At 40.1% G+C, this 15895-nt stretch overlaps 1 protein-coding gene across 6 annotated transcripts in view; it reads left to right on the top strand.

Annotated features, from left to right (window-relative positions):
- MID2 (midline 2) overlaps positions 1-15895 on the top strand; it is a 102246-nt gene that overhangs the window by 11671 nt on the left and 74680 nt on the right. For all 6 annotated transcript variants that reach the window (XM_070067449.1, XM_070067451.1, XM_070067452.1 and 3 more), the window contains exon 2: positions 4191-4906. In XM_070067449.1, the coding sequence (XP_069923550.1) occupies positions 4247-4906 (660 nt within the window). In that variant the 5' untranslated portion in view covers positions 4191-4246. The remainder of the gene's footprint in view (positions 1-4190; positions 4907-15895) is intronic.

Here is a 15895-nt window from a genome sequence, read left to right as displayed (position 1 = left end):
CCATCCTCCACTGCACTCCCGGGCCACAGCAGAGAGCTGGACTGGAAGAGGAGCAACCGGGACAGAATCCGGTGCCCCGACTGGGACTAGAACCCGGTGTGCCGGCGCCGCAGGTAGAGGATTAGCCTATTGAGCTATGGCACCTCCGGCCTGGAGTTTTATTCTAAGTTTGAATCTTAGCTTGGTATTTGCATACAAGTGTGACCTAGGACAGGTTACTTTTTTTTGTAATGATAGTACCTATCTTTTAGAGAGTTGTTGTGAAAATTAAATGAGGTAATACATGTAAATGGTATTGTAAAGGTTCTTAGATAATCAAGGAGGTAGAGAAAATGGAGAGTTGAAAGGATGATGAAATATTAGGAGTGACCAGAACAAGGAGGCCTCATACGTAAGAGATTAATGAAGTTGTTTTGAAGATGTTTAAGAAACTGGAAAAATATTTAGTTCCCCATAATTGGCTAAAGCTGTTCCTGTAAGAAAATAAAATGGAAAAATGTAGAAGCAATATACAAAGTGTACTTATAATAAGCAACTAACAACACTCATATTGTTCTCTATAGAGCTGAAATCAGTTAAGATAAGTTAGATTGGAGCACTGATACTTTTTTTGTCAAGATTTCTCCTGAGAATCCTTTAAAAGCTGTGGGAAACTTTCCTCTTTCCCTGTACAAATGCATGTATAACATGCGCCCAACATTCTGAAAACGTTTATAGAAGGTTCAGAAATCCCTGGTTTAAAATCCTATTTTGACCTCACCCAAGGCAATCCTGACCGATAGCTTGCTTACCCCAGCTTAATCTCATGGTGAAATTCAAGTGTTATACCAACTTGGGAACAAATGACACTTTTCCTCTTCACAGAAGAATTTGTATGGCACCCTCCTAAGACTTAGGAGAACTGCTACTCTAGTTGTTTTTGCGTAGGTTTCAACATGTACACGCGCCTTTCAGCAATGCTCTCAACCAACTCAGGCACTTTCCAACACACACATCGAGGAATGCAGACACGCAATTCTAGAAGAGATAGTAGTAGAAGTACTGTGTGAGATGGAGATGGGCCTAGAGGAAAGAGATATGATTCTGGAAGGGAGTTGGAATGAGGTAGGCACATTTGAGAAATTCAGAGGCATGGAGAGACAAAAATAGAAGCGGAAACATGCTGTTTAGGAAACCTCTTGTAAACAGTCAAGATAAACTTCAGTGAGGGTGGTGAGATGATTGAAATAAAAGTGTAGGAGAAAGAGCACAGGCATTGGCAGTAGATTGGCCCATGCACTGTGTATATATGTGTGTTCCTGGTTGATTTAGGTACTGACCCTGAACTTCTGTTTTCCAACTACAACATGGCTATAGTATTAGTTAGTACCTTTCTCACAGGATTCTTGAAAGCCTTCAATGAAATAATGCATATGAAATGTTTAACATAGTACTCAGTATACAGGAGGTGTTCAATAAATTCCAGATTCCATCTTCTTACTTCTAGTCTGAGGGAAACTTTGTTAAGAAATATTGAATACCTAGTTTGTGGAAGTCACCATGAAGTGAACAAAAATATGAAATAGTCCCTGTTCTTAAGGAACAGTCAGAGTTATCTATGGATACAGATATATAAGTAAAATAAAACAATTTTCTGGAAGCCACTAGTGACTGAAATGATAAACATATAAATTAAAGAGCTCTTAGTTTTTCTGTTTGTATAGTGATATTTGCAAGATATGGGAAATCAGAAAAACAGGAGTTTGTGTGTGTGTGTGTGTGTGTGTTGGAAGGAGCGTAAGAAGCTCCTTCATTGACATGTTAAATTCGAGCATCTGAGGGATATCAGGTGGTACTATCTAAGGCAATATTTGTACCTTGAGTGGAAGCTGGAATCCTTCATTTCTAAGGTCTCTTCCAATTTTTTTTTTACAGGCAGAGTAGACAGAGAGAAACAGAGAGAAAGGTCTTCCTTTGCCGTTGGTTCACCCTCCAATGGCTGCTGCGGCCAGCGCGCTGCGGCCGGCACACCACGCTGATCCGATGGCAGGAGCCAGGTACTTCTCCTGGTCTCCCATGGGGTGCAGGGCCCAAGCACTTGGGCCATCTTCCACTGCACTCCCGGGCCGCAGCAGAGAGCTGGCCTGGAAGAGGGGCAACCGGGACAGAATCCGGCGCCCCGACCGGGACTAGAACCCGGTGGGCCGGCGCCACAAGGCGGAGGATTAGCCTAGTGAGCCGTGGCGCCAGCCCCAGGTCTCTTCCAATTTTAATATTCTATGATATATGTACATTTCAGTTTTACTTTTTCATCTCTGTAAGTAACTGCTGTTAGGTGTTGTAAGCTATATCTTACTGGCCAAAATTTTTCAAGCACTTGTAAATTGTTAAATAAAAATACCATACATATACATTTTTTGAAAAGTGGTTATATAAGCATTTGAACCTATAAAACCAACTAAGAGTGACTGCATTACCAACAAATGCTTCACTTTTATGGCTCAATTTGCTATAGGTTTCCATTAAATAGATAGTTCATTGTACTTAAAAAGGTTTGACATAGCAATAGCTTTTATGTATATATCTATCATACTTATGCACAAGGTATGATTGTACTCACTATTTATGAATCCTGTGAGAGGGCTGTGTAGATATCACTGGTAAATGACGGTATTTGAACAAATATCAATGGCAGAATCAAATTATCAAGACCTGTTGAGTGTCTCCAATGATGATGAGATGATGAATAAATGTACTTAAAACAAAAAGTTATGTTTTTATTTTCTATAAGTAGGATTAACATTTTCAGTCAATAACATGTTTTATAGTTTTCCTTATTTATGGCTAACCTAGAATATTTATGTGTGTAGATTATGGCAGACCCATGGCAATAAGAATCTGTATGTTCAGCTCAGAAATGCCTGTGGGAAAACAGATAGATTGACAAGAAGTTGGTCTCTTGTTGGTTGGGTGACTTATTTTATTCTCTAATGCATACCAAAATGAAGGATACAAGATCTGAAAATTTCTGGCTGCTCGTCTTGCTAATTTTTTATCTAGGTCTTGATTTGTACCCTGTTATGTTTTAGGAAATACAAAAAGACACGTGATAGCTTCATAGCAGATTTGTACTAGTTCTGTGGGTGTTTAATAATAAAACCAAGCTGAAACCACAAGGTAGTATGACTTCATCATTGATCAGCAACTATTGCTGAGTAAGTAAAAAAGTTGAAGATATATCTCTTTTTTTTTTTTTAAGATTTATTTATTTATTTACTGGAAAGGCAGAGTTACACAGAGGCAGAGAGAGAGAGGTCTTCCACCCGCTGGTTCACTCCCCAGATGGTCCACCTGGGTATAGGGGCCCAAGAATTTGGACCATTCTCTGCTGCTTTCCCAGGCCACAGCAGAGAGCTGGATCAGAAGTGGAGCAGCTGGAAGTTGAACCAGTGCTCATATGGGATGCCAGCACTGCAAGCAGCAGCTTTTCCCATTATGCCACAGCACCAGCCCCAATATTTCTAATTTGGGTTGATGAGATATTTTCTGAGGTTGAGGGCAGAAAGTAAAAGTGAAAACTATCATCTTTTTCTCTAGTAACTCAGTTTACTAGAAGTGAGATGGAATAGAAATTTCCATGTGAGGTAATAGGAAGTAATTCAAGTGTACACTGAAAAAGAACATATTATCCTGCACCAAAAACTAGATTTTTCTAAAGCTCTCTTCTTTTTTATGCAGCTTCTCAGGCTGGAATCATGTCAGGAAGTGGAAAGTTAGTTTGAAATATGGCCTTGTTTTCCTTCCAGTGGATGTGAAATAGGAGCAGCCCCTAAATCTCACCTTGAAGTGAAAAAGAGAACAATATTGAAGAACAGAGATTGAGAACTTTGCAGGGCCTCAGACTCATCATAGTACAGGTCAGGAGAATATGTGAGTGAAGGATAATGTTAATCAGTAAACCAGAGTTCAGAAGAGGCCACTCAGTTCTATTTATCAGTGCGCAAAAATATACTCATACATTTATCAAAAACAAGGTTTGAGGGGGTAGGGGGCAGAAAGGTTTCCTGATTAATTCTCAGATTGCTTTCTTATTGCTCAAGCATCCCTGGGTAGTCCATTGTGCAAAACCTCCATTGGTTTGTGTAGAGTTATACTATATCCACTTTTCCTTTGGAAATGCTTAATGACTCTTGCTTTGTAATTCCTTGCAGGTGAAAGCCCAGCCTCTGTGGTTGTTAATGCCTCAGCAGGATTATTTCCACTAAAGATGGAAACACTGGAGTCTGAATTGACCTGTCCAATCTGTCTAGAGTTGTTTGAAGACCCCCTTCTTCTCCCTTGTGCTCACAGTCTCTGCTTCAACTGTGCCCACCGCATCTTGGTCTCGAGCTGCAGCTCTGGTGAATCCATTGAACCCATTACTGCTTTCCAGTGTCCTACCTGCAGGTATGTTATCTCACTGAACCACCGAGGCCTGGATGGGCTCAAGAGGAATGTGACACTCCAGAACATTATTGATCGCTTCCAGAAGGCTTCTGTCAGTGGGCCCAATTCACCAAGTGAGAGCCGTCGGGAGAGGACTTACAGGCCCAGCACCGCCATGTCTAGTGAGCGAATTGCTTGCCAATTCTGTGAGCAGGACCCACCAAGGGATGCAGTGAAAACATGCATCACCTGTGAGGTCTCCTACTGTGACCGTTGTCTGCGGGCCACGCACCCTAACAAGAAACCTTTTACCAGCCACCGCCTGGTGGAACCAGTGCCAGACACACATCTTCGAGGAATCACCTGCCTGGACCATGAGAATGAGAAAGTGAATATGTACTGTGTATCTGATGATCAGTTGATCTGTGCCTTATGCAAACTGGTGGGTCGTCACCGAGACCATCAGGTTGCTTCCTTGAATGATCGATTTGAGAAACTCAAGGTAAGGGATGTGGGAAATGTCCCTTTCACAACTTTTACTCTTAATACACAGTTATACAGGTAGCAAGTTCCCTAATAAAATGGGTCACTTTTCCTATATGACAAGTGAGTTAACTTCAAATTGTTATCGTGAGGAATAACTTATTCATCTGTTAGCTCCCACTAGAACCTGTCTCATCTGTACATAAATCTGCTCGCATTCATTCACTTCTAGCTGATTCTGGGGGAGTTAACTTACAGCCTGCCCCACCAGTTGTTGGTCTAGGAAAGCAACACCCTCTCTTCTCTGTCAGTGACATATTGTACATTACATATTTTTCCTCTGCTCTTTCTACCTCTTCTTTTAAGTATGTGAGTACCTGTGTAGGTGTACTGCAATTAGCATATGTGCTGATTTGCATATGTTTCGGGTGTGTGTCTGTGTAGGTGTGGGTGGAGATGTCTGAGTATATCTATCTAAGTGAGAGATTTTTATGAAGGACGTTAGTGTATGTTTGTTGCATACTCAGTACACTGAAGAAGCAAAAATTTGGCATCGGCCACTACCGACTGCCTATAAGCACTTAACACAGGCTAATTCTAAATCCTGTCTTAAAAAAAAACAATAAACAAAAAAGAAACCAATGTGCTGTGAAATCAGGAGTGATAATCATTGCTCTAAGCTAAAATTTTAACTGAAGACAGATGTTTCATCCAGTATCAAATGTGCCAGTGTTCATTATGGTGGGCTATGGACTGAACCCATTGTTGACAATCACCACCTTGGAAGTTTCTGCTCTTTTATTTGTGTTCACTGGACAGGTTTTTTTCTGAAGTTTTGCCATATGATATTTATATGGAAGTCAAAGTGCCTAATTTTTAAAGTCCTCCTACTTTACATTGATGTTATCAAATGTCAGATCCAGCAAATTGTTTTATTTTCTATCGTCTACCTGCTGCATGGTATAATTTCCCACAAGAAAGAAGTTACTTAATAGAGATTCCAGAAAAATAAAATGTTTAAGTGGGTAGTAAGATTACCACTCCAAAATAGGGCCAGAGTACATAAGCTAAGTTAGTAAAATGATCCATATAAGATGAAAGAAGGGCAAGAAGGGAGTGGGGATTTCCCTCCTGCCATACTCTAGAAAATTCATTGTAACTTATTTATAAAAAAAATTATGATATCAGTGAGGGTAACAGGACTAGTACTCAGAGTATGATTCATTTCCCTTGTGAAATTTATTGCAAATAATATTGAGAATAGTTACACTGACAACAATTGGTGCCTCTGTTATTATTTTTTGCTTTTTATGTATTGTTTATAAATGGATTAAAAAGTCAATATTTATCTTTTCATTTCAGTTTATTAACATCAAAGCTACAGAGGGGAATAATCTCATCGACTTTAATTCATAGAATCATAAAATGTTAGACCTTGGACTCAATCTACTTGAAGCCCTACACTAAATTTTTCTTTATGTATTTATTTGAGAGGCAGAAAGAGAAAGAGAGAGGGAGAGGGAGTTGTTATTTGCTCATTCCCTCCCCAAATGCCCAGAATCTGGGGACTCCAACTAGGTGCCCCCCATGTGGGTTGCAGGGACCCAATTAGTTGAGCCATCACCTGTTGCCTTCTAGGGTCTGCATTATCAGAATGCTTGAATTGTTAGCAGAGCTGGGATTGGAACCCAGATACTCTGATCTGGATTGTGGGTATCCCAACTGGTGGCTTAACCACTAAGTAAATTGTCCACGCAGCCCTATGCTTTAAAGTCATATAAACTGAAAAGTGATTAAGTTAAAGTCTAGGAACTGGTAAATAGTAGCAGAGCTAGAATTGGAACCCAGCCTCTAGATTAACTGTCCTTTCTGCTGTAGCCTCTGCCACTTTGTTTTGGACCTAAGTTTTCCCCATGAAATGTGATTTGAAACATTAATTTATGCTCCAGCAACTTCACATTTCATGGGTCACAGATAAACGATTAACAGCATCAAGGAAAGGACGTATTGTATAAACACACAGCTTCATAATAGCAAATGATGGGGGCAGGGTTGTAGGAAGAATAGTGGACGTAGAGAGGATGGAACAAACTCTGCCAAATATTTGCAGGTGTTGGAACTATAATGAGGCATTGGCCTTGAGAAATATTCCAAACAGAAAAATCTGTAGCCATATGTACTGTTGAGATAACAAAAAGACTGGATCGAGTCAGCCTGTATCTACAGAACACCAACTATTTGAAAACTTCCGAAAACATGAAAACATTGGATGATTGATTAGATATTTGGCATCATGTAGCTATAGCTCTTGTCTCCAGAGATGGAGGAAACACAAACGTATTTTATCGAAAGACACTCTAGTCTATGACAAATCAGTAATTTTTAGAGAAAGAAAGGCCATTTTAATAGTTCCCCTTTAATATTTTTAGGAAATGTGCAGAAAACTCTGATTATAAATTAAATGGAAACTATTTTTGTTCATTTTTGGGCAGAGAGTAGAAACATATGAATCATTCTCAACTGTGTGGTTTGTTATGATGTCTGGAACATCTTGGACTTTAGGGAGGGAGAGGGAGCTGGTGCTTGTGTGTGTGTGTGTGTGTGTGTGTGTGGTCACTTTGGTTTGGTGCCAAGTGTAAAAGGATGTTAGTTCTCCACATTAAGCAGAAAGGAAGTCTGACTTTTAGTGTCATATATGCTCACTTCTTTGGGTTAATTTTAAATTAGAAATTCATTTAGGATTATCCCCTTAATCTGCTTGACTATTCCCCCAAGGAAAAAGGAGAAATCTGGTTGCCAGAAGTGATGGGGGAGACTCTGAACATACTCCTCTGACCATGAGAGGAGCAGCAGAGTCCTAAAGGAACAGGGAGAAATAATATATATATAGGATTGACTTGTTGGCCAGTAACTAACACAGTATTTGTTTTTACTTTTTGGCTCTGAGCTTCATTGTTGGCATTTATAACTACCTTCTATATACTAACTCTGATTAAGATTAATGACCTCTAATATTTATTTGTTCAGCAAAGACAAAATCATTATATTATAGGTCAGAATAACCTGGGTAGCTAGCGTGTCTTCTCAAGATATACTCAAAATGGAATAGAGAGCTTCAGGTATTAGGTGTAGGTTCATGATCTTATTTAGTCATCTGGTCTACCCGTAGGGTGCAGTGCAAGACACGTGTCCTTCAGAAGGCTAGTAGCTTTAAAGAGTACTTGTGTTCTTAACAGTTATGATTAATGTAAGGTCTAGCACAGCAATTATTTTCTCCATCCCTTCTCTTTTTCACTTAGTAGTCCCAATATATCTTAATTTATAATGTATGCTGCATTTCTAGAAAAATTTCATAGTTTAATTTACATTATCACATGAGTTCCTGCCCTATAAAAGATTGATATCACTATTAATAAATGTTGGATTTGTAAATAGATCAATTTTTGGTAGCTGTCTGTTGCTGACAGACCTCAACTTAATAGTGTAAGTCCTATACAACTTGATTTCCATGCTGCCCCTACTACTTTCAAACATGCTACCTTCATATGCCCAGGTGAGCCTCCTGTCTTCTAACTATACCATTCTTGTTTCTGACTCTTCCACTACTGCTCTTCTCTTGAAATACTTAGGAATCCAGCCGGCGCCACGGCTCACTAGGCTAATCCTCCACCTGCAGCACCAGCACCCTGGGTTCTAGTCCCGGTCGGGGCGTCGGATTCTGTCCTGGTTGCTCCTCTTCCAGTCCAGCTCTCTGCTGTGGCCCGGGAGTGCAGTGGAGGATGGCCCAAGTGCTTGGGCTCTGCACCCACATGGGAGACCAGGAGAAACACCTGGCTCCTGGCTTTGGATTGACGCAGTGCGCCGGCTGTAGCAGCCATTTGGGGGGTGAACCAACGGAAAAGGAAGACCTTTCTCTCTGTCTCTCTTTCTCACTGTCCAACTCTGCCTGTCAAAAACAACAACAAAAAAAGAAATACTTAGGAATCCTACTTATTGTTCAATTCATATCTGATAAGGACACTTTAACACATCAAAGATATATCTTATATTCCTTGAGGCCAGACTCAATGTTTTTTATTTTTTCACTATCTGCCTTAGTATCTAGCACACATAGTATATGCTCAAGAAACCTAAATGAATTAAGTCTTCACAACGGAATTTCAGGAAGTATACAGCTGTCTGTAGCTTGCTTTGGTTCCTGTAATAAAAGATATAAGCCTGTCTTGCCATTATGAGTTCTTTAGAAGTCTGAAAAATATCCTGTGAACTGACAATGTTCAAAACCAGAGTGTTAACAAAAGTATGACATGTCCTTAATTTTAAGTGCCTATTCATTTAATTGCTGGGTTTTCCAACTGTCTAACCCTATGGTGACATGAGTATAAATCAGATGTGATTATTATAATTCTCTTTGAGAGTGATATCTTCACATTTATACCCACAGCTGACAAAAATATAGGGATGAAAACCAGCGGGAATAGAGTAATTTCCTGAAATGAATAAACAAACACCTTTTCTTTTTTCATCATATTTTCACAAATTCATTATTACAGATAGTTCTTAAATGCAATTAAATTTACATATCAGGAATATTGTTACTTTAAAATATTACCCAGCACTGGAGTAAGCTTTTTGTCACGGGAAAAACACACACACACACACACATACACACACTGGAATACAGAGTGAAACAGAGAAAGCTGGAGATTGCCAGACAAAAAGAAGGGAGATATGAGACTTGGAGAAAGTTCAAAGGAAAGCCACAAAGAGAGTTAAAAGGTTGGAAAATATGATATTCTAGAATCTTATCACAGTTGATTACTTGTCTTTCTTCCTAACTTGTCACTCTGTCATCCACCCACCCATTCTCACTCAGCCACTGCCTTCTCCAAGTCATTTGTCTACTCACCCACTTGACACCCACTTCTGTCAGCCAACAGAGTTACCCTTTCAACTTAGATACCAATGGGCATTTGACTGTTTTTGAACCAGTATGAGTATGAATATAAGAGAAAGAGAAATATCTTTATGAAAGACTGTGTTGAGAGAGAATGTATTTGCATAATATATTTATCACTATATATGAGTACGTATTCTTGCATGAATGAGTAAGTGAGAATGACTGTATATCAAAGTGCATCGATAAATGTGTGTTATTTATGTGAAGATGAGAGAGTGTCTGGTATAATTTTCTGATAAGTTGTGTAGGAGGTGGCCATGATGTAAGACAAGCCTTCCAATGTCTACCTTATGGAAGGTTCAGTAGAATCTATCTTGAAGCTAAGAATCACTCTAATAAATAAATCAGTTCACACATACTTATGATAAGAAATATCTTCAATGGAGGCCAGGGTGAGTTACCATTAAGTAAGGGAATAGAAAAAAGTAGTTTCTTTTTTTTTTTTTTTTGACAGGCAGAGTGGACAGTGAGAGAGAGAGACAGAGAGAAAGGTCCTCCTTTTCTGTTGGTTCACCCCACCCCCCAAATGGCCACTCTGGCTGGCGTGCTGCGGCCGGTGCACCGCACCGATCCGAAGCCGGGAGCCAGGTGCTTCCTCCTGGTCTCCCATGCGGGTGCAGAGCCCAAGCACTTGGGCCATCCTCCACTGCACTCCTGGTCCACAGCTGAGAGCTGAACTGGAAGAGGAGCAACCGGGACAGAATCCGGCGCCCTGACCGGGACTAGAACCCAGGGTGCTGGTGCCGCAGGCAGAGGATTAGCCTAGTGAGCCGCGGCGCCAGCCGTAAAGTAGTTTTTTATTCTAACACATTTAGATACTGAATCATAATAGCTCAGTAAAATAAACACAAAGCATTTTGGTCCACCTTTGTGTTCTCCAAGATGTGGCAGTGATGGTGGTGGACGTGTGTGGATGGGGAGGGGGCAATATCTGCCATGGGGTTTCTCATCTAAACCAGCCTTCAAGTCATAGTCGTAAAGATGTTCTTGTTTGCAGATCAGCTTCTCCTCTCTATTCAAAGCTTGCTCCCCATAATATGTATAAATCTATACATGTTTCACATGTGTCTATGGGTAAAAAAAGTGTTTTATCGCATCTCCACTCAAACTGTGTTCTAAGAATCATTTGAATTCTTCTTTTCCCTACAACATTTGTAATGATTTTTCTGGTTCTGTACTCATTTGTTGTTAGCCAGATCTGGTGTTGGAAGATATTTTCTGTTGTTTCTTCTTGTTGAGATCAAATTTAGTGAGTAGACACTCCTATTCTCTGTGCTCTCAGCTTTCTGTGTTGTTGTTATTTTTTTTTTTTGGTCCCAAGTCTACTCCCCCTAAACATCTGAGAGGAGCTAACCATAATTAGTTTGAGAACAGTTTATTAAATGTTGACTCAGAGATTGTTCTTGGGTTGATGAAAATTCTGTTATTATTGGGCAAAGAAACATATTATAGAAATATAGGATCTGGCATTGTAGTGTAGCCAGTAAAGCTGCTACCTGAGGTGCTGGCATCCCATGTGGGTGCCAGTTTGTTGCCTGGCTGCTCCACTTCTGATCCAGCTCCCTGCCAATGGCCTGGGAAAACCAATGAAAGATGACCCAAGTGCTTTGGTCCCTGGGAGATCCAGATGAAGCTTTTGGCTCCTGGCTTCAGCCTGGCCCCCAACCTAGGCCATTGCAGCCATCTGGGGAGTGAACCAATGGATGGAAGATCTCTCTCTCTCTCTCTCTCTCTCCCTATATATATATATATATATATATATCTGTAACTCTTTCAAATAAATACATAAATCTTTTAAAAATAAGAAAAGAAATATAGGTGAGAAAAGATTAAGGAAATAAGAATTATTGAACTGAAAGAAGTGGATTTTAAAGAGAAAAGTGTGATAATGGCCTTCAAGTTCATGAAAGGTTGATATTATGAAATAATACCATGTTCTTTGCCTCCCCTGAAGTTAGAGCAGACAGTAACTTAAACTATAGCTTCCAAGATTTAAGCTAGGGATTTATTCATTCATTTATCAAAAAATTAATGAACATTAACTTTGTTTATAGAATATTTTGGATACTGTGGTAGGAGCTGGGGACACGGGGAATAAAGGCATAGTCCCTGCCATGAAGGGGCATTGAGTTCAGTATGGTAGATAGACAATCAAATGAAAAATGTTGATTCAAGTATGGTAAGTGCCATGAAACAAGTTTTCACAGGATGCCTGATGTGAGGAGGAGGGGTCAAGGAAAGGATGTCATGCAGCTCAAAATAGGGAATCACGAATTAGTTTGTTAGAGAAGAGAGGGCAAACTGAAGAGTCCATGAAGACACAATTGACAGGACTTGGCGAATGATGGTTGTAGTGGTTCTAGATGACATAGAGAAAGCATTGTAAAAGCATTGAGTTGCAGAAGTCTTGATGAATGGTGATATCAAGGACAAAATGGGGAGATAAGGAAGGGCAGCAGTTTTGGTGGGATGCTTTGACTTTAGATTTGAGTTTTATGTCATTGATTTAAAATCATTCATCATTTACAGAACACCTATTAGGTACCAGGCATCAGGAGAGGTATCAGGGTTACAGTGATAAGGACAGCACTATCACAGCCCTGGTGGAGCTTTCAGTTTAGTGTGGGAAGACAGATAATCAAGGGCCTAGTTGTAAGACTGTGGGAAGTACTATGACAATGTAAGCACAAGGAATTTTATGGGATCATGAAAAAGACCACAAAAGAAATTTGGGGTGGATTTTTGAACCCTTCACTGGGGACATAGGTAGGTTTAGGAGAGGGGAATGTTCTAGCCAAGAGAAAAGTTTGTTTGAACTTCTGAATGGGAGAGAGCATGGCATACTCTGAGAACTGAAAGGACAAAATGTTCTAGGAGTTGAAATTCAAACCTGTCTGGTGGCTGAAAGATCAAAGCTAGAGAAATAGATTTGTGTATCTGCAGCAAGGAGGTAGAGTCGTGCAGTAGTGAGCTGAATGGGGACCACAGATTGAGCCTTGAAGCACACTCATGGTCTAAAAATTAGACATGAAGGAAAAGGAGATGAAAGAGAAAGAGGAAGGTGTGTATGAGAGTCAGGAAATGAAAAGGAATAGTGCAAGTGGAATATAAATCCATGGCCTCCAGGAAAGCAGAGTTGGCTTTGGCTCACGATTCTGTTATCAAAATAAACATCTGATTTAGGTTTTTAGTACAGGTTTTCTTTTAGAAAGTCCAAATAAAAATTTAGCCATTTAAGCTAGACATTTGGTCATGTTGTGCACTTGAAGAGAGGGTGCACAGAAAAAGGAAAGAATGCTAGGCAGTTCAGGTAGCATTTCTGATAAGGGGAGTAGGAGAAGTTCGGGCCATCTTTGCTTACTAGTTGCAGAAACTTCTAAAATGAAGAATGACAACCTGTTTAACCTAATTTGAAGGTTTGATTATTCTCTAACAAAGCTCAAGTAAAGGAGACCTACATGCTATACATCCAGTATATCATACACAACTCATTCTGACACATAGCCTGTGTCTACAAAAGCAAATAAATGTTTGGGGAAAGAATAAACTCTGGCATAAGGGTGTAGGCTTCAGTTTGTGGGCCAGATGGCGTGTTCTGTTGTTGAAAGGCCATATGTAATTGATATATAAAGTGACAGACTGAAGCAAAAGCAAAGTAAGTATTTTAAGACAAGCAGTTTAAAAAAGAAGGCAGAATATGACCCTCAAATCCTGTGAAGATTCTGGCTTCTGGATTTTGGGAAATCTGGGAACATCAATGTGTAGACAAGATGTCAAAAAAGAGCGTATCAGGGAATACTAATGAAGTCACTGGCTCAGATTATCCTTAAAGATGAAATGGTCTTTTGTCATTTGGGAAGACTCAGGTTTGGGATAAATTGATCTTTCTTCACTTCTTCATTTCTCTCTCCCATCCTTGACCTGGTGTTCAGTTCCCACATCAAAACAGTCAGGAACTTATCTAGATTTGTATAATCTTCTCTTTGCACTTTTTAGAAATAAAAAAAGAATATGGGCTTTGGTGGCAATACTACATGTTTCAACAGAACAAGCAGAAAGGCTATACCCGTTTTCAGACTTTAAGACTTACTGTGTTAGGTTGATATATGTAAGTATGCTCATATATGTGTGAACACATGTACCTTTACAGAGCATGACAAACAGAGATTATTGTCTAGTTTGTTCCCTAAGAATAATCTTTCTCACTTTAATGAAAATTTGGTGTTTTGATGTATGAGTATGACTCATTTTTTAAGGATTGATTTATTCATTTGAAAGGCAGAGTTACAGAGAGGCAGACACAGAGGCAGAGGCAGAGAGAGAGAGATCTTCTATCTGCTGGTTCACTCCCTAAATAGCCGAAATGGCTGGAGCTGGGCGGATCCAAAGCCAGGAGCCAGGAGCTTCTTCTGGGTCTCCCATGCAGGTGCAGGGGCCCAAGGACTTTGGCCATGTTCCACTGCTTTCCCAGGCCATAACAGAGAGCTGGATCAGAAGTGGAGCAGCCAGACTTGAACTGGCGCCCATATGGGATGCCAGCACTGCATGTGGTGGCTTTACCCACCATGCCACAATGCCGGCCTGGGTAGCATTCTTGAAGGAGCCAAAGAGAAAATTATCTGAAATAACTTGTGTCTAGAGAAGTGGGAAAAAAAAAACCACAGCAATTATTTGAGAGTGTTAGGAAAGCCATTTCTTTTAATGGGATGCTGTCTTGAAGAAAAATAGCCTGTACCCAACTTTCTCAAATGGCAAAACATTTTCCTGTTGGGAAAGGTGTAGCAACACAGAAGGGTGGAGTCTGTACAACACAAAGGGGAACCTAGGTAAAAACAGAATTATATAATCTGCCAATTTAGCTAACGCAAGCCTGTTACAATTTTAATTATGCAAGTCAACCAAATCCCCCCCCCGTTTTGTACTGTTTAGACACATGTACAATTTGGGGAGAACTAAAGTGTTGTAGTCCTCTGGAAGCTGAAGAGTCTCACAGCCTCATAAGCTGCAGCGGCTTCTGTAATCCTCACAAAGGGGAAGCACAGAAAGGCCCAGAGGTAACCTCCTGCAGCAGGAAATGGGAGCTTCATCCTGCTCTCCCTGCCAACCTCCTGTCCCCGTTTCCTCCCAGCAGATATCTCCATTCCAATCTCCCCTGCCACTTCTTGCTATCACGCTTCCACTGTTCTGAGAGAGCTGCACTAACTGGACTTGGACAGAGGGAACTTGGCCCGGTCATAAACTGGACTGTACAAGAAAAGATCAAAACAAACCAATTTTTCAAAACCGGACAACAGACATGTTTACTTTTACATAAAGAGATTTTACACACACACACACCCTCTTTGTTTGCTCAGCCAGAGTACAGACAAGATAATTACTTGACCAAATCAGTCAAATCAGTCAAACCTAGAATGGCTCAGGAATTTTAGTTCTAAATGAATCGACAGTGTTAGGCATGATAAGGACGGGGTGAGGAAATAGACTGCATAATTGCTTCAATTCTCTGCTTCCCTTTGCATATGTTCATTATCGAGAATCAATTCCAATTTGAGAGGAGGCTTTAATTTCTTGTAAATGAATAGGAAGTGAGTAAGTAAATGTTCGGTGTTTTCCTCAAATTATGTCTCGTAATGTAAGAAAACAGTGGCAAAAAGCCATCAACAGATGGTGTTTTCATTAGCCAAAGATTTATTTTTCAAAGCATTTTCATATTAATGAAGTAAGGTTGAAATTAGAGTCATCTTGTCAGTTCTAGTTTTGGGTTGTTAAAATGTGCTGGCGTTCTGCAAATTGCTAGGGGTCCAGAGCAAACTGACCATTTGCCACAATTTTGTGATAGTGACCCAAGACTCATAGTTAACCAGACCCAACATTATGTGTTTAGCCCTAATTTTTGTTTTCAGTGGCTTTTTAGAAGCTGTGAGTCTCCATTCTGAGCTAGAAATGAGGAATACACAGCAGGGATCTTAGTCCTGCTCTATGCTATGAATTATTTATGAGATATCAATTTCATGACCAATGTTGCAACAGGTCACATATACTTGTTAA

Source organism: Oryctolagus cuniculus, chromosome X, assembly GCF_964237555.1.
Source record: "Oryctolagus cuniculus chromosome X, mOryCun1.1, whole genome shotgun sequence".
In the NCBI taxonomy this organism is placed as follows: Eukaryota; Metazoa; Chordata; class Mammalia; order Lagomorpha; family Leporidae; genus Oryctolagus; species Oryctolagus cuniculus.
This window is presented reverse-complemented; position numbering and strand designations above follow the sequence as displayed.